The following is a 25827-nucleotide window of genomic DNA, read 5'->3' as shown; positions in this document are numbered from 1 at the left end:
AAAATGAGCTGGGATTTTCCCTCCACTTTCCCAGGAAAAGAAAAACCAAAACACTCATTTACTTCTGTTGATGTGAAACCACTATCATTTTCTTTTTCTTCTTTTTTTTTTTTTTTCTTTTTGGTCTGGTTGGTTACCATCTGTTATCCATCCAATCCTAACATCAGCCAGAGATGGTTTAGAGAAGAGATTCTTGAAACACCAGGCCTCAAGTAGGCCTCACTCACTTGCCAGTTTTTTTTTTTTTGTTGTTGTTTTGTTTTGTTTTCTAGAGAAAATCAATACAGAATTAAGCACGGAGACAGGCTTGCTACAGGAAATGCAACACCAAACTCCTGACCCAGGCTTCAAGATGGGTGAATATCCAAATTAACCCAAAACTTGAAAAGGCTCTGGCAGAAAATCCCTACTAGATGCAACACAGAGGATACTGTTCTCAGTTTCCTGAGAACAGTTGGACCTTTAGCATCTCCCTCCCTATGGAGCTGAAGGTCAACATGCTTCTCAGCCCTTTACATCTCACTGGCAATGCAGAGGTGGCTGGAACACCAGCCTAACACCTGGCAGATGCTTCCTGTCTCTGCAGTATCCAGAATTTGTGGAGTGCCTGGAGAAGCAGGTCCCCTCTCCACATAGGTTGGGATCAACATTCTCCCATCACGCTGGTTTCAGTGGTATCTGAGGAGAATGGAGATGGCCACAGTTTCTATGACTTCCTTAAAGGTTCCCTCCACCCATGAGGAATACAGAGTTATCCTGAACCCTGACAGCTTCTAATCAGTGCCTTGCTTTAAGGCATCTGAAGGAGACGAGAGGCTTGTCCACACTGCAAGTCCTAATTTATCCAGTGTCAAGCAGGAAGTCACAGACGTGCTCCCTCAGCCCTGAGGCTAGGACCTGATGGACAACCTTCAAAGAGAAGAAGCTGGCAAGCATCCCTTTCTACTTGTGGCTACTGTCATGGAACTCCCTAAGGCTCAAAAGTCAGAGCTGCAAACCCTCTGTCATCCGCAGCCAGCTTGACTTTGCTTGTCCCCAGCTGATAAGAGCATTGCAAGCATAAAAAAACATCAAGTGCAGGGTCAGTGCAGGCTCGTGGGAACAGCGGAGGTCTGGCTTTGCGGCACGGAGATGCTTTTTGATACATCCCCTCCTCCAACAGGAAGGAAGAGGAGGAGCACCCCATGTGCTTTAAGTGAGCCCATTCCGCCTCACACCCATCCTGACTGGTGGAAAGGGATGTGGCTGCAGGCACACTCACAAAATTACTATTTTCCAGCCCTTTGCAGGGGAACACACTGAAAACATTTGGTGGGGTCCAGCCATGGTGCTGCTGGTGGTTGTGTTGTGTGGGGCCCACACAAGGCTACCTGTGGTTCTTGAGCTGATGCAGACCAGTTGTGGGGACCACTGACTAAAGTCTAGGGGGCTGGGGCTTTCCATCCCACTGCTTCAAAGCTTTCCCAAGCCAATGGGACATCTCTTTGGGCTCTTTAGAAGAAAGGAAGAGAGCAGAGGGTAAGAAAGGTCTTATCACTATTGTTTGCTCTTTACTGTCCATCGCTACAGCAGTTGCACCAGGGGTTAAAGCTGGAGCACATCAGCCTGGAGAGGGTAAAGAATAAGACAAACATCAGAGTGCAGCAGCAGCAGAGTGCCCAACACGAATGAAAACGTTTGCAGCAGGAAAGCACCCCTGGAAAGATGCCAGAGCTGTGCTCCAGGACTCCAGAGCTCCCAAGCAAAAGTAAAAGAGTAAAAAGGAAAGCTGGTGGCAAAATCTAGAGAGAACTAGAAACAAAGGCACCTTGCTCTTCCTCTAGTGGAAACATTGGTTTGCTAACAGGTTTCTGAGCTGTTGACATCAGCATTCCTAGAGCCCCAGAACTAAACCCAAACCTTCCTGGAGCATCACCAAACAAAACCACACCAAACTTGTAAATCAAATGAGAACAGACCCCACAAAGGCAGGAAGATTTGCCTCTCACTTCCCTAGGGAAGCATACCCCTAAAGGATTTGTTCATGCAGGTCCCTAGCAGGCTCCTCTCCTTAACATTTCACCTCTTCGAATTCCTGTCTGTCTCTGAGCTTTGCTGTGCAAGTCCCCAAGGAGATCCAGTGCACTGACACCTGCAGGTGTGCCCTGTCCTCCCAGAACTACTGCACATTGCTTCCTACAGCACACTGCTGGAATTTGGGATAACACAGACTCGCATTCCAGGAGATACCAGCTTGGACAAGGGAAAAAGCAAATAGCTATTCCCCCAGCTGATTACACTGACTAATTGCAGGCAGTCTTAAAATGATATTGACTGAATTATATTACTTCCTAGTGGCAAGATAACTCTTCATCATATTTGTTTTGGAGTGGAGCATAGGGGAAGATGAGGACAGGACAGAGAGGAGGGGAAGGGCAGGATCTGTGGGAGTGGATGAGGAGACAGCCATGGCACTGTGACAGGCAGGGAGGAAAAGGAAGGGGAAGATGAGACAAAATGAAGGAGCAGATGACAAGGTGGCCCTTGGGGCAGATTCCTCTTGCTTCCTTAAGGGGAGATCGAGGAGAACCAACTTTAATGCAGTTTCTCCCCATTGAGACAGGTTTTTCCTATACACACAGTGTCCACCTCCCCATCATTGCTCATGCAGTCAGGCCACCATCCCATATGGCACCACAGTGGCAAGCAGCTCCCCAAAAACCATAGAACCAAAGGGATACCCCATGGCAGTGCATCATCAGCTGTTGCTTGTCAAGCAGGAGCTAGCTCCAACCAAAAGCCCAGATCACTGGGTAACAAAGCAAGCCCTGAAGTCAAATCAACCCACAAACAGGAGTGCAGCAGAGAGGAACCCTCTTATAGCTGGGCTGAAATAGGGCTTCTGGGCTAGGGCTGCAGGTGGAGGTCTCAGGTGAGGCTGCTCAGGGCCATTAAGGCCAATTAGTGCCCTCAATCACCTCCAGCCCAGGCCTGAATGTACATCAGGGTACAGAGCTGCTTTTGCTTGGCAGGATGGACATGGGTGTCTGTGTGTCCATATGTCAGGGGCTGTAAGTTGAACCTCTGATGATTCTTCCAGATGTTCCTCAGCTCTATGACCATATCCATATGATCTGTGTGACATACGATTGCACAAACACACAGAAGCACAAAGAAAAAAAAAAAAAAAAAAAAAGAAAGTATAAAAAAAGAGCACAATTGACTCTTCGGGGGACAGTTCCAAACTTAATTACCTGCAGGCTAAATCCAGTGATTCCGGCTCAGAGTGGAAGTGATTATTTTTATTTACCAGCACTTTAAGGACTGCAGTTCCAGTGGCTTTGACTAGAAAGCCATCAACATAGATCCTCATTTCCAAAGCTAAGGAAGGAGGGACATCCTAATCTGTGCCTCTCTCTAGACAACAGAGGAGAGCTGATCACACCAGTAAGGGGATTTCCTGCTGTAGCGCAGCACAATGGGACTGGGGTTTTCCTTGGTTTAGCAGCTTTAAAACATTCAAAGTTAGCTCCCAGGCAAAGCTGTGCATTGAGATGCCTAACTCTGAGACGAGCAGGAGGCTGCAGGCCAAAGGCTGGCAGCAAATTCCAGCTGAGCTCAGAGCTCTGGAGAACTGCTTCCCAGGAGTATCTCAAACTGGGAATGCTGGACCTCAAGTTACCGGCCAGAGATGGTCCCAGGGGGCACAAGCAGCCTGAAACTTGATTGCCATTCATTTAATCTTGGATTGACCTCTTCCATCACAGTAGGACACTTTTAGTTATGCTTATTCACAAGACCTTTTCTATGACGTAAGAAATTCATGCTTCTTAGGTTCTACCTATTAGCCCTTCCTATTGTGAACGTCAAATATTGTGATATTCGAGTACCACAAGGACAGGAATAGGTCAGGAAAGAGCAAAGGCTGTCAAGGTAGATGGCCACCAGCTGATCCAAAGCCTATGATAAGAGGAACTAAGGGATGCAAGAGGATGAGCACTGGACAAATCAAAGGGATGATTCAGGTGCTTGAGAAAGCTACGTTCAGGGTAAAAATGTGGTTTTTCCACAGTGTAGCTTCTTGCATAAAAAACAAACTGGAGAAACCACAGAAGTTTAGTTGCAGAAATCCATTTTTACAGTGCATCCTTCCAGCAACTCACTAAGTTAAAAGCGAAAGCTACATGTTTTTTCTTGTGGTGTGATTAAACCGTGGTATTTCATTTCACCACAGACCCATCGTTTTTCTCAATGACAATGACTGAAGCATCAGCAGGAGACACTGATGGGCAGATGGCAGTCTTCAGCAAGGTCTCATCCAGATGCTCTCTCAAGGACTTGACAGCGCATCTGATTTCCAAATGAAACCTTAGCTCCAGGCTGCACATCAATCATCCAGGCTTAAAGGTAGAGCGAAGACAAAGTATCTGTCTTCATCCCTTCTAACATGTCAGCAAGGACTCTGTGTATTTCTGAGCCATGGTTCCCCTGAGCTTGCCATGCATGGGACTAGCCAGCTTTGCCAAGCCACCTTCAGTGCTGAATGCACAGGAACAAGTTAAGGACAATAGTAGCAGAAAGCAAAATTAATTATACTTGATGTGTTGTTTTTAAAATGGAAGGACAGTTTGTGCCAGACATGAAGCTGTTGTTTGCCTGCATGATGCTGAATGGTTCAGAAGTAGTTTCTTCACTCTGATCGTTCAAGTGACCCTTAACATCAGCCCTGAATTATGTTTCGGGGACAGCAGTTGACTGTACAAGAAGATTGCTATTTTCCTGGGGGTCTCCAAAGGGGGCTGGAGCCGCCCTTTGTCTCCAGCAGAACAGAAAGTCCCATTCATCCCCCTGTCACATGCCAAAACATGACCATCCCAGAATAGGGCTGCAGGATGCCTCCCCCATGGGGTGAAGAGAGAGGTGCTGTGCAGACTCGTGTGTGCTGGGAAGAGAGCCAAGGAAGGGCTGCAGCCCTCCAAACAGTTTCCAAAAGGTTGCAGGAGGGGGTGACCGATGTGCAGTGACTCCTGCCCTAGGCTGAGATGAGCTGTTGGGGGTGCCTGGGGAGCATAAGTGTGCAGGGGAACAGATTCTCTTGGGGACTGGGGAGAGGTCACCTCAAAAGCACCCCAACCCAGGCCTGTCTGTGTCAGGGACATCCACCAGGGTGTAGAAAGAGTTCACCAAGGTCCAGAGTCAGGCAAGCTGGAGACATCTGTGAGCATTGCTGACCAAGGCAGAAGGTACCAGATGAATGCCTCTGGCATGGGCTGTACCCATCCAGCACAGTCCACTAGCTGCCTTTTCCCTACACTTCCACCCCCAGAGGTACATGGGGGCTACCTGGGAGAACGAACATTGCGGGGAGAAAGAAGCTAAGCTGAGATAGGCAATGAAGCAGGAGAAAAGAAAGCAAAATGATGCAGTCCAATCACTACGTGGCAATATCAGCACAGAGGGTGAAAAGCAGGATCTACCCCCTACAACAGCATAAAGTGGTTTTAAATAAAGCATTCAACTTAAAAACAAAGGGTGAGCAAGCAAAAATAGATCCCTCAACACCTGTGCATCACCTCTGTTGCTTCTTGTACCTGAGCAAAGTAGTGGTGGGAATGTTTCATCTCCATCTGCAGAGCAGGCATGTGCCAAGGCATGAGAAAACACGGAGAGGCAGTAGTGACAGGCCTTCCAACTTGGGATGCTTCATAGGCTGAAGAGAGGAGAGTCTAAATGGAAGTTTTGTTCCCCTCTCTACTGAGCAGGAGTCATCTCTAATAAACAAGGGTTAGCACTAAATAAAGACATTAACTTTTCTGTGGATTATCCACAGCTCTGATTCATCAAAGCTGCAAGGAATCGTGGAGACAATTAAGCGGAGAAACATGATAATTTGCTTCCACACCAAGAAGAAAGTTCCCAAACAACCAATGTAGATTATCTATACCCTATTTACAAATCTTGACCACTGAGAAAAGCTAGGCTGGTCAAATTCTCATTGGCTTCTTTGGCCAAATCTCGAGATGAAAGGGAGTTTCTTTCCAAGTCCAATCCATTCTTGTGCCTTGGTCCACTCAGGAAAAGGCTGTAACAGCACATAAATGCAAAAATATTTTATTATAAACTTCTAAAGCTTTCCCACAAGTAGCAGAGCCCCCGCACAAATTCAGTCATGATATCCATGAAAAGGGATAGCCACAAATTTGAATGCTATTGGAGTCACGTAGAAGTAAAGGCAAATGTAGCGTCTTCCATCATATTGCTTGGCAAATGCCAACAGTAATGCCAGCAAGTTTTCTCTGCTGAGAGTTGTCCAAGTTGTCATGGTCTGATTCTCTTTTCCTCTTGAAATTACAGGTCCTTTAGAATCACAGAATGGCTCAGGTTGGAAGGGACTTTAAAGATCATCTAACTCCAACCCCCCTGTCACAGGCAGTGGTGCCACACATTAGATCTGGTTGGCCAAGACCCATCCAGACTTCAGGAATTTGTCCCTCATCAATTTGGTTCTTCTTCAACACTAAGCTATTTTGTTACTTTCTCAGTTCCTGAAGGAGACTTGAACAATCTGACTTAATCTAGTTTAAAGTCTATGATTCATGCCAAGACCACATAAATCACGTATATATCTTTATTAAAAAATAAAATGGAAAGAATAATTAATTTATTTTTTTTTTTAAAGAAGAAAATAAACCAGACCAGAAATAATCATCATAACCACAATCTGGTCTCTAGTGTGGGAATGGACAAGATTTGAAAGCATGTACTTATGCCAGATGTAGGTCTAGGAAACTAAATGCTACTCCAGGGTCTTAGGAAGTCACGAACACCCCTTGGATAAATGAAGTTTGGGCAGCACTGGGGGAAGAAGGCATGCCATCAGAACAGTCGGGCTCTTTTTAGCTGAGGGAGCAACTGAGAGAGACATTTATAGCCATGAGAAGCAGAAAAAGAGGTCGCTAGAACAGAGGAACACTGGCAGGAGAAAAGCATCCACATATTTTAATCCTGTGTGTTAATCTGTCCATTGATTGTGTTACTGCAAGAGAAGAGTGGTCCCACGATTTCTTGCAAAATCCACAGAAGGACCTTCAACTATTCTGTGTCCTCAGAGTACTAAATGGTTAAAGATGTATGAAAACATGTTTTAAGATGCAACAGCTGAAGACCAACAACGACTAGTGGGGCTGAAAGGAGCTGGAGTCCAACCACTTCCAGTAGCAAGCAACAATTTGCTCCCAGCCAGAAGGCAGGACCCAGGAGGGTGTTGTGCAGGAACCTGCTCAGACTCAAAAGTCACAAAGTCACAAAAAGAAGCAGAGTAGAAGGGAATTAACATTTTATTTGCCATTTTCAATGCTGGGCACACTTAACTGGCTATTACATTTGAAGACTATGGTAATGGAAAGGTAATGGAAAACGTAGCAAGAAAAGAGAGTAGAAAAGATCATAGCTTGAAGATAAAACAATATTCAAACAACATGATGCAACTGGACAATGTTCAGAGATGGGCAACAAGGATGAGCAAGGCTGAGGGATGGCTTTCTAGGAGAGAGCTAGGTTGTTCCTCCCTGGGGTAGGACTTGGGCTTCCCTCTCCTGACCTGTCAGAGGTTGCTGCCTGCCCTTCCCCAGCCTGCTCCTGTCGCTCTGGATGGCAGCATGGCCCTCTGGTGTACCACAACCATCATCTCCTTCTACCTGAGATGCATTCAGCCTGGGAAGGAGCCCAAACCCATTCTTTCTGTCCTTGTTTTGGGCACTAAAAGGGCAAAGAGATTCCTACACCTAAGTGAAGTTGCTTTGATTTTGCCAAGACACCTTCCTGAGCCATCGAGGACACTTAAACAAGGTGATTTGTCTTTTTTTTTTTTTTTTTTTCTTCTATTTTTTAGTAAAACAACCTGCCACATACCAAACAACCCCACAGTTCTGAGCAAAGCCAGCTTCAGAGCATGGTGAGGAAAGAAAGTCTTCCCCAAGCAGCTGAGCCAAGGAGGTCAGGAAAGGCTTTGTGCATGAGCTGTGCAGCAGGACAGGTTGTCTGCAGGCTCACAGGGGCTGGAGGAGGACAGGAGGAGTCCCACGGATGAGCTGCTTGTGATCTGTTCACAGGCAGGTGGAAATCAGAGGGAAGTCTTTGATCCAGAACCGTGTTCAGAGACAGGACCGGACAAATGGCTTGTGGGGGAGGCTGGTGGGACCCCATGGCAGCACTGACGTGTTGGCCATGAAGAGCTCTGCCCTGCATCTTGAGCAACTGGATGAGGCTCCTCAGGCAGCTCAGGATGCTCAGAAACAGCAAAAATCAGAAGGGCTGGCATGTGAAAAAGCACCTCCTGGCAGATGGCACTGCAGTCCGAAACCTGTTCTCAGCCTGCTTCGCCCAGACCAAGGCTCAGGGAGGGAGCAGTGGGGTCTGCCACCTCCAGCTCCTCACTGGGGACTTCTTGTCCCCCGTCTGCTCAGCCAGCAGGGAAACATCATCACATCCCCTTGAGCTGCCTGTGCTCCTGAAAGCCCCTTCAGAAGCTCCATGCAGAGCAGCTGGCTTTCGAAAAGGCTTCGATGCCTCCCCAAATCCTTTCCCCAGAGGTGTTTGGGGCCACAGGTCCCTCTGCCAAGGCGCAGCCCCTCAGAGCTGTCACAGCACCGTGCCGTGCAGGCACGCTGCCTGCAGTCAGCAGCCGTCCCCCAGCTCCCTCCCTCCGCCTGGAGCTCTGTTTGGTTGTTATTTTCATCCCTCCACGGGGCTGCCCGTGTTTCTCCCGCTTCGCTCTCCTCCTCCATCCCTGTCCTGCTCTTCACTTATTGGTCACAGCAGCTGCGTTCGGGGGGAGCCCTGCGATCTTCTATATAACCAAGTCCTCTGTTTGGAGAGACCTCAGCAAGTCACGAGAGGGAAGAAACTTCCCCCCCCCCCACCCCCCTGAAGCACCAGCCCACAACGCAAAAGCAAACTGCAGGATCTACAGCGCTGCCGTCCTCCTGGGACCTGCAGGACATGGCAAGGGGCCGTGAGAGGGAGAGAAACTGATCCCGAGAGCACCCAAAGCTCGTGGCCTGGAGGAAGGTAACCTAACGCTGATGAAAAGCTTTGCTGTGCCGTGCACTGATTTGCAAACAAAACGATTTCCTGCAGCTGGGTGAGTTTTCACACGTTTCTTGGTGGGACCCGAGCAAGGTCTAACAGGTGGTGCAGGGGCTGGAGAAGACATCCACCCGGCACGCCTCTGGGCAAAAATCAGCCAGTTTTGGGACCATGGTGGGTCCAGGTCGGGGAAGCAGCTGGGGATGTGGTGCTCATATCTGCCTCTCCCCCCCCTCTTCCCACTCATTGCACTTTTGCTGCAAGAGATGTTTATTTGCAGAAAAGAAGAGCCTCAGCTGGGCAGGTGGGATGGGGATGTCGGGCGCAGAGTCACCTCCCTGGAGGATCAGAAACACAAGGATTTGGGATCAAGTGATGCTGACTTTGGTTTCACATCTGCTGGGCACCCAGCAAGCCTCTTGGCCCTTTTGTGCCTCAGTTTCCCCCGCAAATGAGAAAGAGTTGTGTTTGCAAGCACGCTGAGATGAGGGAGGGGAGAGGCAACTCGGAGGACAAGAAGTCTGCGGGCTGTTGAGCAGGAGAAAACAATGCTCCCCTTTTACTAAATTGTTGTATATTAAGGCAAGAAGGGGGAGAAGCCCTTATTTTTTTTTTTCACTGTGGAAGGGATGGGCAGGATCCAGTGAGCCGTGTCCTGTGATCCTTACTCACATGAGCTCTCCTGCCAAATACCCGGGGGCTGAACAGCACCAGGCGGAGCAGAGAGGAGCAGCCTGCTGCTGCAGAGGGCACAGGACACCAGAGCTTCCCAAGGACGCTCTGGTACCTACACAGGTAAATATCAGGAAGATGGTGCTGGAGAAGCTTCTCCAGCCACAAGGTCCCAGGCTGGGCAATTGGGACTTAATGGATGTACTGGGACCTTCCTAGCCACCACCACGGAGCGAGGTTCTCCTCACAGCATTTTACAGGTGATAAGCTGGCACCCCAAGGTCCCTGCCTCAGGACATCAGCTCTGCCCACGCAGGATGGGCAGGAGGGGCTGAGGGTTCCCCAGCTTTTGGATTATTTTGTGCTTAGGAGCAGCAGGACACACCTGCAGGCATCCCTTGGGGTTGGGATAGCCACATAAACTGGGTGCTTATAGGACAGGTGGCGGTCCTGTAAGATATTCCCCACCATCACATGAAGACACTTCTAAATGCTCTTGAAGGCATTGAAAACTTGCTTTTTTTTTTTTTTTTTTCTTTTTTTCCCTCAGCCAGAGGCAGGCAAATAACTTTGTAGAGGCTGTTCTGGCTCACACCAATGTGGCTTATCTGCCAGATAAGTTTGCAAAGCTGCTTTAGCCTGCAGAGATTAAAGGTACGGTGAACACACAAGATTGCTGTGCACCAGGCATGAATATTTTAGCACAGGGAAGCATGCTGATGGTGAGCTGAAAAGAAAAGCGATGGGATCTTTAACTTTCCTGTGGTGAAACCATATCTGAGGTGCCATCACAACACAGGGGTTCAAACTAGAAAGAAAACATCTTCAAAATTTGGCTGCTTTAACAGAACTGAAAGCTAACCTGTCTAGTTGGTGAGGTCTGAACTGTGGCTGAAGGGATTTGGTTATTTTATTGCCTATGTTTGATGTGTAACTGAGAATAATTTGCAAGTTTCCTCCCGACACTGCCTGTTTACAGTGGCACGCACTAAGGACCTGGCCGAAGGACATAAGGGGGTCGGCGAGAACCGAGCCTGATTTAGATTTTCTGGCAGGAGCAGTGGGGTGAAACCGAGAAAAGGGTAGGTCAGGTTAGGCTGGTTCCTTGGGAAAGAGGCCAACTTCACGTTGATCACGCTTGGAGACTTCCAAACAAGCAGAAAGGTGCACGTGCTCCTACAGGGCCTGGGGGGAAGCCCTAAAAGGTTCCCATTTTCAGTCCAGGCATAGCAACTTTTCCTCCCTTCAAAGCTGCAGTTTTGTAGCTTGAGCAATGTGCTCTTCACCCACTCCTACCAGCAGAGCCAAGATCTGCCCAGGTGGCTCAGCTTGGCAGGGTGCTGGCACCTTCCCCTCCCTCCCTGGGCTCATTTTCCACCAGTGGCCATATCTGGATCATCCAGAAGCCCCTTCCCCAAATCCACATCGTGCCAGGACAGTGCTACAGCATCCTCAGCTGTCTCATCAGCCACTTGTGGCCGCAGAGCTGCCACTGGGCCAGTCCTGCCTGAGAGCATTGCCTGAGATTTGCAAAGCAGAGCCTGCTCGGGTGATATTTATTAGCAGTGCTCCAGCCTTGGTCAGCTTGAGAGACCTTTTACTGTGCTCAGCAGCCAATGCCACAGCCAACACAGAGAGATTAATGTCCCCCGGTATGGAGCTGAACAGCGTGGTGGATTTGGAAAGGAAGCAGTTCAATTAACAGCGATAAGGATGGGGAAGGAGGGGCCACTCTACTAGCACATAAATCCGAATAAGATGTCAGGTATCAATACAGCATTTCTGGAAAAACCCTCGTGGCATTTTCCCAGCACGTTTCCCAGCAAGACCGCGCTGAGGGTTGTCTCTTTGCGCTGAGCAATGCCGCATGGGCTCTGCTGACGTTAGCACTGCTCCGGTTTTCCCCTTGGCACGAACTGGAAGAAAAGCTCCCCTGGTTCCATGGACCCAGAGATGGGGTTTGCAGAATTACCCCGATGCGTTGGTGGGGCAGGTGCCTCAAAACTGCTGCTTGTGCTCCACTGGCTGCAGGTGACCGGAGCACAGGCCACCACCGCCTGCTTGCAGCCAGAAGAAACCCTCTCCAGCACTTCCTCGAGCACTACCAGGCCCCCTTCTCTTCTAACCCATTTTCCCCCTTGTCCCTTTCTCCACCCACAGATCCAGACCCAAGCAAAGACGCCCCATGAGCATCCCAAGGGCTCCCAGGGCCAGCTTTGCCTCTCAGTCCTCCATGGCGAGCATCCCAACTCCCATCACTCTCGCCATTCTCCTGACCTGCCTCTTCTCCGGGGCATGCAGCCAGACCCCGGGGGTTTTCCCGGAGAGCACCATCCCCTTCGAGGTGCTCAGCCAGGAGCAGGCGTACAGCCTGCTCCAGCCAAGCCTGCTGCAGGACCCCAGGCTGCCCAACCGCTCCGAGAGCCTCCCCCGGAGCAGCGGCTCCGAGCCACCCCTGCTGCCCGTGTGCATGAAGCCCGCGGATATCAGGCACATCTTCAAGTACATCAACACCATCGTGTCCTGCACCATCTTCATAGTGGGGATCATCGGCAACTCCACGCTCCTCCGGATCATTTACAAGAACAAGTGCATGAGGAATGGGCCCAACGTCCTCATCGCTAGCCTGGCGCTCGGAGACCTCCTCTACATCCTCATTGCTCTGCCCATCAACGTGTACAAGGTAGGTTTCGTGCGGCAGGAACAGCGTCTGCTCCCACCTGCCTCAGTGCCCTGGGGAATATCTATCTTCCGCTCTTTATTTCAGGCTCCAATTTGGGCAGGAAAGGGGGAGGGAGATCCTGCTCTCCAAAGGAAAAGGAAAACATGAGCTGACGCAGTATGTTCCTGGGAAAGCAGAGGTGTTCCCACCTACTGCTGTGTTTTCCACACACACACCCATCCAGATCTTTTAAATCTCATTTAACATGTCAAGAAAAGAGCCACTTGCAGTCTCCCGACATTACAACCCAAAGTTTATTTCAGTCGAGCAAAACCCGCTGTTCTCGTGCGCTAGGCACACCACTCCCAGCACAGCTCACAAACCAGCCTCAGGCAAACATCTGCTTTATTCCAACTAAGCAGAAAGACTCACCCAGGAACAAGGAACAGGGCTGTCCTACAAAACAGGGGGCTTCTTTCAGACATTGCTCCCCGTGCTAGAGGGAAGAGACGTGACGAAGAAGCGGAGGAACCCGAGCTCTGCCCGCTGCAGCGGGGCAGAGAGGGGTGGGCAGAGGTGGCTGTGGGGCTCAGACCCCAGTTAGGAGCAACAGTCGTGTGGCGTGAGATGTGCTGGGGCTTGTGTGGCTCCTTCTCGCCCACCACATTAGATTTTGGTGGGCCGGGTCTTGAAGGGATGCCATGGGGTGAAGGACGTGGATCTCGGCTTGATTTATATAACTGGCTTTACACAACAGATACGTTGGATATAGAGCTGTTATATAGCTGATTTATTCAACAGGACCAGCCGTAGAGATGTCTAACGGCCCTCCCTTTTGGGATCTGTTTGCCATATTTCGTAAGCCTGTGCTATAGGAAGGTCCTGTGCTTCATAAAAAAAAAGGTGTGGGACCAGATGGAGGCTGCAGGAATGACCCCCCTGAGGAAGGTGCCACAGGCTGAATACCCAGCCCTGCATCCAAGACAGGCAAGAACCGGGGGGCACAGCTCTTCATGCTCATGGCTTATACCAAAGGCCTCACCTATGGGATGGTTCATGTTAACATGAGTTCTTGGCTTGGAGACACAGCTAGCCATCTCTTGGAGCTCCCTTTTTGCTGTCTCCGATGCATATTGTCCCCAGTGATGCCCTCTGCTTGCCCCAGCTGGGTTTCAGGCCGTGAGTAGGTAGTAGCTTCAAAGGGAAAACCAGATCAAATCAACTGCCAGAGGTGAAAAAAGCTGGGAGCAGGAGTGAAGAAGGCTGTTGGCATTGGTGGTAGATTGGGGCTGGGGTGAGGGAAGGAACCCTCTTCAAATTCATGTGTAAGCAAACCTTGCTTCTTGCCTTGCCCAGATTTGTTCAGGGTGTTCTGACATACAGGGGATGCCCGATTGTTTGGTGAAATCAACCGTTGCTTTCCTTTGGTCTCAAGCAACCAAACATCATTAGTTTCAAATAATACTGCACAGAAGTTTGGAGGAGGGTTTGCACAAAGGCATGGCAGAAGGGCAGAGCACGGTGAGGATGTGAGCCTACATGGCTCTGAAACAAGCTGTCCTTGCTGGACTTCGGCTGCTCAGAGCACGACACCCTCCAAAAGTGACCCAAAGCCCATTGTGGCTTTTCGGATTCCAGTCCACCCAAAAACACCCAGGGTGTGGGTTCAGGACCTGTTGCCTGGACCATCCCTCCACATAGGTGTCAACCACGAGCCCCTGGGGAAAGGAGTGGTTCCCAGCATGACGCAAAGCACCGGGAGCACACACCGCACAGCCCCGGTGGAGGTAACCTCAGAGTGCTTTCAGCTGCTCCTTGTGGGCTTCTTGCACCTTGTGGGCAACCACCAGCCATTACGGGACTCCAGAGGCACTTTTCCTGTTAACCCTGTGGTTCTTCTCCAGCTCCTGGCCAAGGACTGGCCTTTCGGCGTGCAGGTGTGCAAGCTGGTCCCCTTCATCCAGAAGGCGTCGGTGGGCATCACGGTGCTCAGCCTTTGTGCTCTCAGCATCGACAGGTGAGAAACAACTCCTACAGATGCCTTGCCCATCCTGGCCCATATTTAACCACAGCATAGCCCCCTCCGTCGTCACTGATGGGAAGACTGCAGGGCAGCTTGGTTCTGGGCCAAATTCAGAGAAGGGAATAGGGTGTTGTCACATGCAGCTGAAATCCATCAGGAATTGACTCCTCTCTGTGGGGATGAAGTGTAAATCCTGCTGGAAAAGCTTGAGAGGAGGAGCACAACATGTGAAAAGAGCTGCCAGGGTGGTGGGGAAGGGTGGCACCCCTCCCACTGGGAGGTGGCCATATATTGGCCAAGGAGCGCTGCCCTCACACTCCTCCCCTGAGCCCCTGCTCCTGATCCTCCCCATTCCATGGAAGGAGAAAGCTCAGGGGTGGTGGAGGAAGGGGCAAGGGAAAGGGGACAACTTTAATACACACCTTCCAGGCCCCTTTCCTGTTGGTGGCTCTTCTCACTCTTCTCTGCTCCTGTTGTGTCCCCACGCATTGAGCAGGTACCGAGCAGTGGCCTCCTGGAGTCGGATCCAGGGGATAGGGATCCCCATGTGGAAGGCAGTGGAGGTGACGCTGATCTGGGCAGTGGCCATCGTGCTGGCAGTCCCCGAAGCCATAGCCTTTGACATGGTAGAGCTCAACTACTGGGACCGAGACCTGTGGGTGTGCATGCTCGCCTCCGAGCAGAAATCCAGCTTCATGATGGTACGTACGCTGCCCCATCCCGGCTGCAGCATGAGGGAGGCATGGGCAAACGGGGCATCCTCCCTCCTCGATGAGAGGTTGGATGCTTCTGCAGATGGTTTCCAGGCATCGGGGTGAATTTGGGGAGAGCAGTATTAGGCAAAGCACAGAAGACTCAGAAAGTATTAACGGGGTAGAGTTGCTTTGAGCGTGGGGGCCAGAAAACAGGCAGAAGGTCCTGAAGCTGTGTTGTGTCCTCATTGCCCACACCAGGTCATGACCCATCTCAGGAAACCTCAGCAAGATGCTAGGCTGTCACAACAGGCCAAGGAGCATCTCCACAACCAGGCTACACTAGTAGCCATTAGCACAGGGCCAGCTAAGGGTGAGCAAGGGGATGAAGACACTTGCAAAGCATCAGAACTTACCCTCCCAACCCTGTATCTGCCAAAATGTGCTCCTTGAAACTGGTTCTTGTACAAGAGTGATAGACCAGCAGCCAGATGTAAAACAGCCTTCACTTCTTTGGGTAAAACATGAACCAGCCTCAGGGCAAGATTACCCCAGGTGTACTTAGCCTGGGGCAGTTACACTTTCACCTATCTGAGGTGTCGGAGTGAGCTGATGGGGGCAGCGTCAGCGTCAGGGACCGATGCCCCATTACCCCCTTCGCCCAGTTTTTGTTCCTCTCTGCTTTGCACGTAGTTCTATCGTGACGTGAAGGACTGGTGGCTTTTCGGCTTCTATTTCTGCCTGCCCCTGGTATGCACCGGCATCTTCTACACCCTCATGTCATGCGAAATGTTGAGCAAGAGAAACGGCATGAGAATCGCTCTGAACGACCACATGAAACGGGTAAGAAAGCCAGGAGGGCAGAAACCCCAATATTTCCCAAAACGAGAGGTAGTGTTGTAGAAGAGGAGAACAATCCCAGCTTCCTGTAGAGGACACGAATGAGCTAACGTAACCTCACAGTGGTCAATGACTTCTTGACCCATCAATGCATGGATTCAACCAGGGAGAGGGGCCCTCAGCTCCAGTCCCCCACCTCAGTGCCAACACAAGCCACCAGCACTGTGGCCATGGACCAGCTTGCTTTTCAATGTCTATGGCCATTTATTTCTGGCCTTGCTGTAGCTTCCCATTCCCTCCCATGCTTTTCTGAGGAGCTGGTTGTCACAATAACCTAGCGTGAAGAGTGGACAGATGAGGGTCCATGCTCCAGGGTCTAGCAAAGCAACCAGGAGTGATGGTAGGATGGGGTGAAGGAGACCCTATCCTGATCTATCTCGTGCTACTGGTACCTTACTGCTTTCTGCAGCCTGGATCTCATGAGTCGTCCTCCTGAAGCAGGAGCTGGGAGTGTGCTTTGGACTCAGAGGGGTGCCCAGCCCTGCTCGGGTTGTAGAAGTAACTCGAAGGGCCCTTGCTCAGCACGGGGAGATGGTGCTTGGCCCCGGCCGCTCTCCAGTGCTCAGCCAGAGCATCCCTTCTCCCCTGCCCACCTTCTCCTCGCAGCGCCGGGAGGTGGCCAAGACCGTGTTCTGCCTGGTGGTGATCTTCGCGCTCTGCTGGCTGCCGCTCCACCTCAGCCGCATCCTCAAGAAGACCATCTACGACCAGACGGACCCCAACAGATGCGAACTGCTCAGGTAGGGGACCCAGACAATGTTCCGCTGGGCTCATTGCAGGCTGGTGGAGCTGCCTTCCAAAAAACTTTCAGGCCGCTTTTCTGGATGGCGTCGCCCCCCCAGAAAGGCACAGAGAAAGGAGGTGGGGGGCCTCAGGAAAAGAGGAAATTTAATTCTGAAACGTCTCTGTAAAGCCTATGGGTTAAAGAGGTCTCCCGGGCAGAGAAATGTTCTCAGCAGGGCCAAAAGGACTGTAGCACACTTTCCGCTACATGGCAGGTGCCCATCTTCCCCTCTCCTCCCTGCCCATCACCCCGAATCCAGCTCAGGACAGACCCTGCTACTGTGCTTGAATGTGGGAGCATCAAGGCCACCGGGGGAAATCAGATCTCCTGCTCTTAGGTTCCTCAGGAAATGCTCCTTACAGGAAAAATTGTTGTGCCACTGCTGAACCCCAGGAGGGACGGTTTTGTGCTCTTCTGTCTGGTATCTGTCACCGGTCCCCCCATGGAAGCAGGTTTCCAGGCCAGGTAGCTTGGAAACTCTCCTTCAGGGGTCCCCTCGGCGAGCTCCCAGCCCCTTCTCTCCCCTCTTGTCTCAGTTTCCTCCTCGTGATGGATTATTTTGGGATCAACATGGCCTCCCTCAACTCCTGCATCAACCCCGTGGCTCTCTACTTCGTCAGCCGGAAATTCAAGAACTGCTTCCAGGTAGGGCTGGCTCCTGGAGCCCCTGGCTGTGCTCATTTTGGCTGCAATTTCATGCACGGTGCGTGCCCAGACACCGGTCCCAAGGCCACCAGCTCCCCCAGACCAGGCACTCCCATCACCATGGGCTTCTGGGCGTCCTAGATGGGGAGAAAGGCAGGCATCAGGCACATGCTGGGGCTGCCAGCAGCTCACAGCATTCCCTTTTTTCCTCATTTTCCTCATTTCCTCCCAAATTTTCACCCTGCTGGGTGCCTCTCTTCCCAGCTCCAAGCACGCTAGAGCTTCCTACCCTCTTCTGGTGGGGCTTTTGCCAGTGCAAGACCAGAGAAGACTGCTATTCTGGGTGAGAAACATCCCCACACGCCTTTAAACCAGGACTGGGGCTGCTCTAAACTTTTGAGCCCAAATCGCTCGGAGAAAAATCTCAGGAGGGGAGGCTGGGGAAAGGAAGGGGATGGGATGGGAATCACCTCCCAGTGGCTGTGGCAAGGGGCTGAGCCCAGGCAAGCATCAGCCCTATTTGCTGATGAGAAAGCACAGCTGCAAAAGGTGCACAGTGTTTTCCCGTCTTCACTTCCAAGACTCACCAGCCCTGTCTCGACACACCTGAGCTGCAGGAGAGCCGCGCTCACCGTGCCTGTGACTCCCAGCCCAGCACCGTGCGGGTTGACCCCCAACATCACTGGGAACTTTCCCACATTTCCTCCTCTTTTACCCCATAATCCACACGTGTAACCTCTGTCTCCCCCTGCTTGTCTCCCCACAGTCCTGCCTGTGCTGCTGGTGCCAGAGACCCGCTCTGAGCATCACGCCGACGGACGAGAAGGGCTCTGTGGGCAAGTGGAAAGCCAACGGGCAGGAGCTTGGCTTGGACCGGAGCAGCTCCCGCTTGAGCAACAAGTACAGCTCTTCCTAAAGCTCCCCACGGGGCAGAGCGGAGAAGGCACTGTGAAAAGACAGCAGGACACCTCCATTTCTCTCGCACGGCCATCTCCTGGCTGGGCTTGAGTTGTTTTTGCCTCCACGTCGTAACCCACCTGGCAGGAGTTGCAGCATTTCACTGATGCCTGGGACTAGCTCTGAACACTGCCTCTGAGCTCTGCTTGTCCTTCCTCCCGTCCAAATTGCCTCTGCAGGAGGAGAGGAAGAATGGGATCCAGCCCCTTGTAGGATTTTTCAGTTCCCTGCGGAACAGCCGAGTGACTTAGAGCCATTCGTCTTGGGTAGCAACATGGGGTGGGGAGATGGGTGCGAAAAGGGAAGGAAAGTTGAGATGCTGTCACCTGGAGATGGATGTGGGATGGGGAGGAGAGGGCAAGGCACCTGAGTGACAAATTTCCAGCTGAAAAGGCCAAAAAGACACCCCTTATGATCTCCCTCTGCTGCTGGAACAGTTTGTCCCAGGGCAGAGAGCCAGGATAAGACCCAGGCACACATAGGCCTCGTAGACCATCAGTGGCCTGAAATCTCCCCGCCTGCAGCCACGGCACGGAGGGATGGGCAGCAACCCAGCTTTGTGATGTGACCAACCTCACCTGGGACTCCTCCTAAAGGACTCCTCCTCTTTCCCTTTTCCTGGGAAGTCTGCCCCAGGTTCTCAGGAGGTGACTGCACACATGCGACAGCACAGCTTAGGAGGGCAGTTGTCCTAGGCAGGAACCAGCAGCAGCATCCAGGCACACCAAACCATCTGCCCCAGCTTCCCCCTCCCCAATTCCTCGACCCCACCACATCCTGGACACAGCACTGTGACACCCCAGCTCAGATCCTCACCCTCAGGGTCAAGCTAAGGTACAAAAGGCAATGGGGAAGGGGCAATCTCAGCTGAAAGAGCTGCTGGAGCTGACCGACACACGGCAAAGAGACTTACAAATTTACTAATCAAAATGATTAATCCCCAAGTGCTTTTTCCTGCATGACTTCCTAAAAATCATGCTTGTACCTCTTGCCAAAACTTCAAGAAAACCTACATGAGGAAGCTTTAGTTGCCAAGGTTTTGATGATGTCCCTGTTGTTTTTTTCTTCTTTTACCTCTTTCTCCTCTCCTCTTTTCCCTTTTCACCTTATCATGGAAAAAAGGGAGAAAGGAAAAAGGGAGAAGAGAAAAGACCTGCAAATAAAGCAGAACATTTTTGAGGTGATGGTGCTTGTTTTTTGATTTTTTTTTTTTGTAGCTTTGCTTACACTGAAATGCAAATTTTTACAAACAGATCGTATTTTTGAAAGACGAATGGGTTTCAGTGGAAACCAAAAAACTGAGGGTTATCTAGACCAGCATGTTTTCCATAACCTTACCTCCCCACTGGAGGAGATTTGTCTGTATCCATTTCACAGCACTGCTGCTGTGTGCCAGAGCTGGACAAGTGGAAGTTGATGCAGAAATGGTTTAGACTGAAGTGTTCTAACACAGGTATCTTAGCAGAAGGATTTTTTTAAACGACTGTGCTTATTAAAAAAATACCTAAATTCTGCATGTTTCTATATTTGTCCACATTTACAGGCGAAGGGATTCTGTGGCCTCAAAAGAGCACCCCATACCACTCCAAGGATGTAGCAATGGGTAAGCCAGCAGCACACCAAGCCTTGTTCCAATTCTGCTCTATCCTAAATTGTGGCAGATGCAGCTCTGGCCAGCCCAGCCTCTCAGCGGTCTCCTGCCAGGGCTGGCCCCGACCCACCAGGACCTGTCCTGCTGGCTTGCAAGCAGCTGCCACGGGGTGATTTGCTTCAGGTCAACACCTTCGACGCTGCATCTCGTTGGTGCTCCCTGAAACTCCTTCACTCGCCTGGATTTAGCCAGCTCAGGAGGTGCCAAGGCAGACGTGCAGTGCTGGTGGCTGGAAGGGAGGGTGGGAAGAGGCAGGTGGGGCGCAACGAGGAGGCCCATGGAAGTGTCAAATGGCTTGTCAGGGAAAGAGGTCCCGTAAAAAGCAGTGATGGGGATACAGGCTGGCAAACCAGGCTACAACCTTCCTCCCACTCACCTGGAACGGCTGGTGCCTCGGTCACAGGTTGAGCCAAAAGCTTTTTCAGGGTCCCCGTTACATTGCATGGGCCTGGAATGGTTGGAAGTCCTGGCTGGTGGGAGCCCCAGAGGTGAGCAACCCCGCATAAGCCCAGGACTTGCTGGGGGCTGATTTGGGCCAGTGCCTCCATAGCCGGGATGGCCTGGAGGAGGCTGGCAGCTCCGGAGAGCAGACGATGCTGGGGGTCAGATTTGGAGATGGAAATCTGGAGAAGTGTCAGGCTAAGCTGGTAAGTCTGGGTCACAGCAGGTACCTCAGGGACAGCGGCTGCACTGCCTCTGAGCAGGGCCAGCTGCAGCTCCAAAGCAGAGCCAGTTACACATTAGGTCAGTCCCAAGTGGTAAGATTCAACCTTCATCATGCTCTGTTTCAGCAAATGGTTCCAAAACGTCAGAGCAAAGCATTCAGGAGTCCTTTTCCATCCAGGACAGCCCCAGTTATGTCAGCCTGGCTTCCTCCTGCTCTATCCAAACCAGCAATCAGCAGCCAGGCCGTTTGGTGCCTGCCAGGAGCTGGGCAAGGGTTGTTCTGTCTCCTGCTTGCATGTGAGCTAGCAGATGTAAATGCACAGCTCCCATTCATTTCAGTGAAGACTGAAGCATCTGAACAGCGCCCCAGCAGTGACTTTTGGTAATGCCCCAAGGAGCAGAGTCCTAAACATTCAAGATTCTCTCCTAAGGTCAGCTAGGACCTGCTAATGCTCACAAGACAGACAGCAACTACAGGAACACGGGGGAATCCTCTTACCTTATTAACATCCTGGGCCCCACATGGCTAACATCTCTTTTTATGCTCCAAGAGCAGATTTAATCATTCCCGCATTAGCAGCTATGCTCAGATCAACATTTTCACCTTAAATGCTTCAAAACCAGTCTCAGAGCTGCACACAATTAATATTGCAACAAGCAGGCTGCGCTGTGCTCCTCCCAGCTCTGGACATTGCTGGCACTTGCTGTGTGTCTGCCTAACAGGGACTTTTGTCTCCTTCGCTTCCCCCTTGTGTTCTCCTCCCAGGTGCCTCCTGTTATAACCAACATCACAAAATTTGTGAGAGGGGAGGGAAGAGAAGAGAGTTATCAGCTGGAAACAATATCCTTTTAGAGCTCTTCTGTTGTGTTGGCATTCTCATGGCACCTTCCCAGCCCTCAGGGGTCTCTGTAAGGATACAATAAGCCCAGGATCAGCTCAAAAAGAAAGCAATGAATGTCAGAAAAGGGGTGCACGCGCAGCCTCGTTTTATCTGCTTATGGAAGTGTAAAGACAGCTCCCTGCTGCCAGCTCCTGGCCTTCGAGACCTTTTTGAAGGGTTGTCCTCCGTGACACCAGGGCTGAGAGGTCACAGCACCGAGCACAGGTGGATCTGGTTTATCCAAACCTCCTCCCCGACCCCGCCAGGCCAGGAGGATGAGCCAAAAGCAGCAGGGCCACCGCAGCCACTTGCTGGAGATGTGGGGGCCTTTCGACAGGGGCAAGGTGAACCCATCACCAAGCAGGGAGGTGAAGGAGCCTTATTACTGAGTGTAGGGTTCAGCTGGCCTCAGGGCCCAACGCCTGCCAACACAACCCCACTGCCAGCCTGGCAGAAATCAGGTCTGTCAGTTTGTATTTGAGAGAACAGTTTTCTGGAGAAAACCTGACATTTTACATCCTCTGCGTGTTAATAAAACATGCTGGCGTTTGAAAAGGAGAGGCTCCGGGTGTTTCTTATTAAGCAGCAGGGGGTCTGCAAAGTCTGCTAAATACTTAATTGGGTGCCAGCAGGTTCCTTTGGTAGCGGCAGACCTCCGCGGGAGAGACAGAGGTGTCCCCCTGGGCAGGGCACAGTGGGAAGGTTCACAGGCCTGCACCCCAGCACGGAGCAGAAAAGCTCCTGTTATTTCATGCCACATAAGGCTGGATGAAAGGCTCTCCCCCCTCGGCCGGCTGCCAGCAGATCCGAATGAGGCCAGGGCTCCAGCACTGCACTCTTCAGACCTGCTCACAAGGAGCGGTCTCGGCTTGCAGCTGCCTGCATTCCTCAGAGGTTTAAAGAGGAGAAAGCGTTGTGTTTTTTTTTTTTTTTAATTATCTCACCCCCAAATGAGCAGAGGAACCATTTTATAGTGATCTGCTAACAAATGAAGACTGGCTGTGTTACTGAACGCCTCCAGAGGAGGGCAATGAAGTGGGTAAGGCAGGCAGGTCCTGTGAGGAGAGGCTGAGGGAACCTGGGATGTCTCGTCTGAAGAAAAGGAGGCTGAGAGGTGACCTCGTGTCTCTCTGCAAATTCCTGAGGAGAGGAAACGGAGCAGGAGGTGCCGGTCTCTTCCCCCTGGTCAGCAGTGATAGAGCACAAGGGAACAGCACAAAGCTGCCCCAGGGGAGGCTCGGAGTGGGCATTAGGAAAAATTTCTTCACTGTGAAGGTGGCCAAACACTGGAACAGGCTGCCTGGCGAGGTGTTTGATGGCCTATGGTTGTCAGTGTTCAAGAAGGACTTGGATAACGTCCTCCTCAATACACTTTAACTGCTGTTCAGCCCTGAGGTGGTCAGGCAGTTGGACCCTACCTTTTAGGTCCCTTCCGAGTGACCCAACTCTTCTAATTCTCACCTGTTGGAGTCAGGAGCCCCCAGTAAGAGGAAGATTTCGATCAGGAGAGGGTGCTGCCTCTCAGAGCCTGGCTGTGCACAGCACTCTGCTCCCCGTGGACGTTGGGGCAGCCTAGTTCTGTCACCTGACCATCCCCAGCAGAAACCAGCAACATTTGGAGAGGGGAAGACATGAAGAGCGAAAGAGCTGCCTTCTAGCTAGCGTTCACACAGCAACAACTCCGCACGTCAAACTTTATATGCTTTATTATTAGAGAAAATACAGATTTGCAGCAAAGTAGTCATAAAAAAAGCACCTCCTGACACAAGGAATTGGACACACAGACATTACACACATCCATGGGGACTGCCAGCCCCGATTGCTACTGCATCTCTTCCTCCTTCTGGGCTCTGTATTCCTTCATGCTCTTCTGTGAACAAGAACAAAGAATAAAGGTTAACAGCACGCATCTGAGCAATTCACACACCTCTGCCCCCACCCCGCTCTGTGCTGTGACTTCTCTGCCCAGCCCTTGGAAAGGCTGCGGGACCCAAAATGCTCTGACAGAGCTCCAGGTGCTTTCAGAAGCGACTGAGCCCTGCCCCTGTACCCAGCTGCAGGAGCGCACCCTACAGAGAAGCTGTGCAGGCGCTGGCATCCTCCTGCTGGAGACCCTGAGGCTGCCCCTTTCCTTGGAGCAGACAATCCAGCACGCTGGGTCTCCTCACCAGCCCACAGCTCTACCTCTCAGCCTCTCTCGTGCTAAAACACACGCGGCAGAGGCAGCACTCAGAGCTGTGCAGCCCACAGACTTGGAAACCCACAGCCAAACCAAGGTCAGGCAGAAAATGTCTGAAAAAAAATACATTTTTTGTGTGTGTCAGAAGTGCCTACGACACAGTTCTCAGCCCCCTCCTTTCCCCTGTGAGACCAAGAGGCAGAAAACGCTCCCCAGCTCTTCAGGCAACAATCTCACCTCAAAGGTGTTGAGCACGTGCTGGCAAACTCCCATCAGGTCAGTCAGCCCCTTCCGGAACGGCTCAACAGCAGGGAGGGACCCTTGAGGAAAGGAAATGCGTTAGTGAAAGGGGGGGGTTGCTGAGGACCTCTCCCTCATCACTGCAAGGCAGCGCAGCTCTCACTGAGTCCCTGTGACGGGGAGAGGCTCTCACACAGCACCCAGAAACGTGCCCGCACCCTCCTGCCTCACAGCCCAGCCCAGCAGCCTGAGACCTGACCTCAGAGGGGTGGTCCGGGCCATGCAGGAGCAGCAGACACTTACCCTGCAGTCAGTCCCATGAGGAAGAGGTGGTTTTGGTGAGGCTAGACTAAGCAGGAATTATTTTTTAAGAAATTAAAGAGTCAGCAAGCGCAGACTGACTGCTTTGCTTCCAGGAACTGGCTTCTATGGATCTGATGCTCAAGGGAACGGCCCCGTGGGGAAGGAATGAAACAACAGCACCCCTCCAGGCAGCAGGCACAGCTGCTGGGTTGGGGTGCTGGGAGCAATGAGCGAGTGCCAGAGGCTCAGAGCTGTCAGTGCTACCTATTTCCAGGGGACAAAGTCCTCTTTGAGAGGCAAGCCAGTGGGACAGCACAGGCAGGGGAAGCTTTTCAAGAGAGCCTCATCCCATAGCTGGCAGGGAGAGGGAGGAAGGAGCTATCCTGCTGCAGCCAGGTATGTCAGCCCCATTTCCAAACCCCACGCTGATTTACAGATGACCAGCCCTGCCAGGGAGCAGCAGATCTGTTTCATCCTTTTGTTGCCGTTCAGGGCCTGCTGCCAGCCAACCCAGACACCTGGGCCACGGGTTCCTCAGGCCTCGGCTGGCAGGATGCTGCAGATGGCTAGCAGAGAAACGAGAGGAAAGAGCTGTTCTTTGTTAGAACAACCCAGGGCTGAAACCTGACCCGAGCAGGGGGGATTTCCCCCAGAAGAAGCCCAGACACAGAGGGAACCTGGTGTCCGTACCTCTGGTCTGGATGCGGAAGTTGATCTTGCTTTCCGAGGGGTGGGTGATGCAGTAGCCACAGAACTGCACGTCGGGGCTGCAGGAGGAGAGAGAAGCGAGCAGTGAGGGCCAGGCCTGCCCACGGCACAGCTCGGGGAAGTCAGAAGCTTGGGCCAGCCAGACCCACTGGGGCTTGTGGAGTTGACAGAACCGGGATCTCACAGGAGGGGTACACTGAAGGGGAGCAGCCTGCGTGACTTTATTCGTGTTCTCCACCTCGCTGCAGCTTTGCAAAGGAAAAATACGCCCAGGCACCAGCCTCGCACCACCAGTCCAGTGGCGGGCCAGAGGAGCTAAAACACCTCTGACATATCAGACATTAAACTTCTCCCACAGCTAACCACGGAGGAGAAGAGAGGGGCAGCCGTTACCCAAGGGGCAGCGAGCTGGGGGCCATAAACAAGGCAGAGCCACCCCCAGAGCCCCCTCAGCGCCCCCCAGCGCCCCCCACTCACTTCTTCATCACCATGTACCGCAGGGAGTTGCCCAGCGTGTGGTCCTCGTCGTGCAGCACGAAGGTGACGCAGCTCCCGTCCGTCCCATCCGCCTGCACCTGCCGCAAACGAGGAAAAAAAAAAAGGATTTGAGGCCCAGGGAGGGAGGGGGGGGGTTCCGCGGAGCCCCCGCCGCGCCGCCCCTCACCATCTCCAGCGCCGCCTTCCTCTCGCCCTCCTCCGCCATGCTGCGCCGCCGGACTACAACTCCCAGCATGCCCCGCGCTGGGCTAGGGGGAGCCTTCCGGGATGCTCCCCATGGTGGGACTACAACTCCCAGCG

The 25827-nt window shown here is 51.9% G+C and overlaps 2 protein-coding genes across 2 annotated transcripts; one reads left to right on the top strand and one right to left on the bottom strand.

Moving 5' to 3' along the window:
* Nucleotides 1-11923: 11923 nt before the first annotated feature.
* On the top strand, nucleotides 11924-18360 carry LOC311214019 (endothelin receptor type B-like; the record flags this gene model as incomplete). The annotated part of the gene is made up of 7 exons (XM_084294394.1): nucleotides 11924-12421; nucleotides 14305-14417; nucleotides 14920-15124; nucleotides 15809-15958; nucleotides 16622-16755; nucleotides 17336-17444; nucleotides 18211-18360. The coding sequence occupies 7 exons, from the start codon at nucleotides 11924-11926 to the stop codon at nucleotides 18358-18360; spliced, it is 1359 nt and encodes a 452-aa protein (XP_084150520.1).
* A 4945-nt stretch (nucleotides 18361-23305) lies between these two features.
* On the bottom strand, nucleotides 23306-25741 carry LOC311213725 (DNA-directed RNA polymerases I and III subunit RPAC2-like). Its single transcript, XM_084293921.1, has 5 exons — nucleotides 25694-25741; nucleotides 25507-25604; nucleotides 25012-25088; nucleotides 24016-24098; nucleotides 23306-23469 (listed from the first exon to the last, which is right to left on the bottom strand). The coding sequence occupies exons 1-5, from the start codon at nucleotides 25730-25732 to the stop codon at nucleotides 23422-23424; spliced, it is 345 nt and encodes a 114-aa protein (XP_084150047.1). The 5' UTR covers nucleotides 25733-25741; the 3' UTR covers nucleotides 23306-23421.
* Nucleotides 25742-25827: the final 86 nt, after the last annotated feature.

This window comes from Netta rufina, assembly GCF_964035555.1.
Source record: "Netta rufina genome assembly, chromosome: 12".
NCBI lineage: Eukaryota > Metazoa > Chordata > Aves > Anseriformes > Anatidae > Netta > Netta rufina.
The sequence above is the reverse complement of the archived record's forward strand: the minus strand, read 5'-3'. Positions and strand labels throughout refer to the sequence as shown.